The sequence below is a fragment of the Sminthopsis crassicaudata genome, chromosome 1 (assembly GCF_048593235.1).
Source record: "Sminthopsis crassicaudata isolate SCR6 chromosome 1, ASM4859323v1, whole genome shotgun sequence".
NCBI classification, from domain to species: Eukaryota; Metazoa; Chordata; class Mammalia; order Dasyuromorphia; family Dasyuridae; genus Sminthopsis; species Sminthopsis crassicaudata.
Genome location: NC_133617.1, coordinates 637,238,381 through 637,240,198, shown reverse-complemented (window position 1 = coordinate 637,240,198; position 1,818 = coordinate 637,238,381). Strand labels below are relative to the sequence as shown.

Below are 1,818 nucleotides of genomic sequence, written 5' to 3'. Positions count from 1 at the left end.
TACAAATGGAGCCACTGGTTTCCAAATGTTTCTGTGGAACCATGAATACAGGATTTGGTTCCCTTTTCCAGTGGTTAGCGGAAGAGAGAGGAATAATAGGTTTGACTGATAAGACAAAGAAAAAAGACAAACAGGGCATGAATTCTAAACCAGATGGAAGGCACCGCCCCTCCAACAGCCCTCTCACTTCCGGTCCGGTTTCTTTCCAAAGCGCGCCAACCCGAGGAGGAAAAACTACATTTCCCATAGAGCCACTGCGCCCGCTTCCTGTACAGCCGCCGTCACGGCTCGACTTCCGGAATCACCGCGTCGTGGGTTCCGCGTGGAAGCCGCCACTTCTAGGACAGCTCTCTTTGCCCTCCCACCCCACTTAGTGATGGCTGCCAGCACGTCGTCGTCGTCCCCCGTATCGTCAGCCCCAGCCGCAGCTCCGGGGAAAACCTCGTTAATGGGGGGTTGCCTGAGCTGCCGCCTCTTATCGGGAATGGGGCTATTGGGGGCGGGCGGCTACGTGTACTGGACGGCGCGGCGGCCCATGAGGCGAGGCTATGCCCCCGGCCCCGGGACCATCTTCCAGATGGTCGTTGGCATCAGTGAGCGCGTGGCGGGGACGGTGGCCGGGAGGGGGCGGTGGGTCGGGAGAGGGGGTGCGCCGAACGGCTCGGGGAGGAGAGTCACGTGTGCAGCGCGTGGGAGGATGGGAGACGGGTGGGAACCGGGATTTTGCTGGCTCCTGGAGGGCGTGAAAGTTTAGAATTAGGAAGGCTATTTAGTGCCGTGAGCTCTCTCGGATTGTTTGTTTTGTTAAACATTTATTTTAATCCAAGTGTGGCCGGAGAATAACTTGTTCCAGATCCCACGGGGAGCAGCGTTTGAACCACTGCCTTCCAGTCCAGGCCTTCCGCCGTGCTTATTTGATCCCGCTTATTTAACTTATTAAAGTGATAATGAAATGTGAATTCCTGTCTTTGTTGTCTCCAGGCATCGCCTGTTGGGGAATAATCATCCTGGTGGATCCTGCAGGAAAAAACCATCCCACAGACTCAAAGTGACGAGGGCGATGACCAAGTTCGAATCTTCTAGAACCCGGCCACTCACTCTCACGAACCATCCAGCCGCTCCGGAGGACGAGGAGAGCCTCAGATGCTCCGGGACAGTGGTCCGCCTCAGAGCTGCAGCCGCCCAAGGGGAGGTGGACACAGCGCGGTTTCTGGTTCTTTCTGCCCCCGCCTGCCCCTCCCCCACAACTGTGAATAAATTTCTGTTAGAAAAGGGCGTGTGAATTTTGTCTGTGCAAGAAGGGATGTTTAAACAAACGCCATCCGCAAAACAAGAAAACGACCCTTCTCTGCTTCTGTGGGTCAAGTTCATAACACTTTGTTGATTGTAAATTCAGCCCTTTTACAGCTGTGCTAATCCCATCTATACTGAGTACCTGACACTGTGAGAGTCCTTGGGGAATATCAGATTCCTTATATTTGTGCAATGCTCCTTCCAGAATACTTCCAACAGCTCCTCGCGACAAATCACGAGACTGCTGAGTCAGGCACTGCCCTCCTCTTAGAAAGGTAGGCGGGCACTGCTCGGGTCCGTGTGACGCCATGGTCAGACTGGCCTGGGACAAATCACCCTCTCCCAGGGTTCAGTCTTGTGCCAAATGAAACGAAGTTAGATCATCTCTAAGACCCTTCCCATGCTAATATTCCGTTTTGAATTTATATTCACCAAATGTGGCAGAAGCTCTTGTTCGGGCCAGTGGTGACATAGCTCTCTGCTGTCAGGTTTACAGGTGGGCCTGCCAAAGTACAGTAAGAGAAA

The 1,818-nt window shown here is 53.7% G+C and overlaps 1 protein-coding gene across 1 annotated transcript; it reads left to right on the top strand.

Moving 5' to 3' along the window:
* Nucleotides 1-261: 261 nt before the first annotated feature.
* On the top strand, nucleotides 262-1,272 carry DMAC1 (distal membrane arm assembly component 1). The gene is made up of 2 exons (XM_074282897.1): nucleotides 262-593; nucleotides 982-1,272. The coding sequence occupies exons 1-2, from the start codon at nucleotides 377-379 to the stop codon at nucleotides 1,050-1,052; spliced, it is 288 nt and encodes a 95-aa protein (XP_074138998.1). The 5' UTR covers nucleotides 262-376; the 3' UTR covers nucleotides 1,053-1,272.
* The last annotated feature ends 546 nt before the right edge of the window (nucleotides 1,273-1,818 follow it).

Coding starts and splice junctions, on each gene's coding strand:
- DMAC1 (XM_074282897.1), top strand. CDS start 377: ATGGCTGCCAGCACGTCGTCGTCGTCCCCCGTATCGTCAGCCCCAGCC. Junction 594..981: donor CCAGATGGTCGTTGGCATCA/GTGAGCGCGTGG, acceptor TGTTGTCTCCAG/GCATCGCCTGTTGGGGAATA.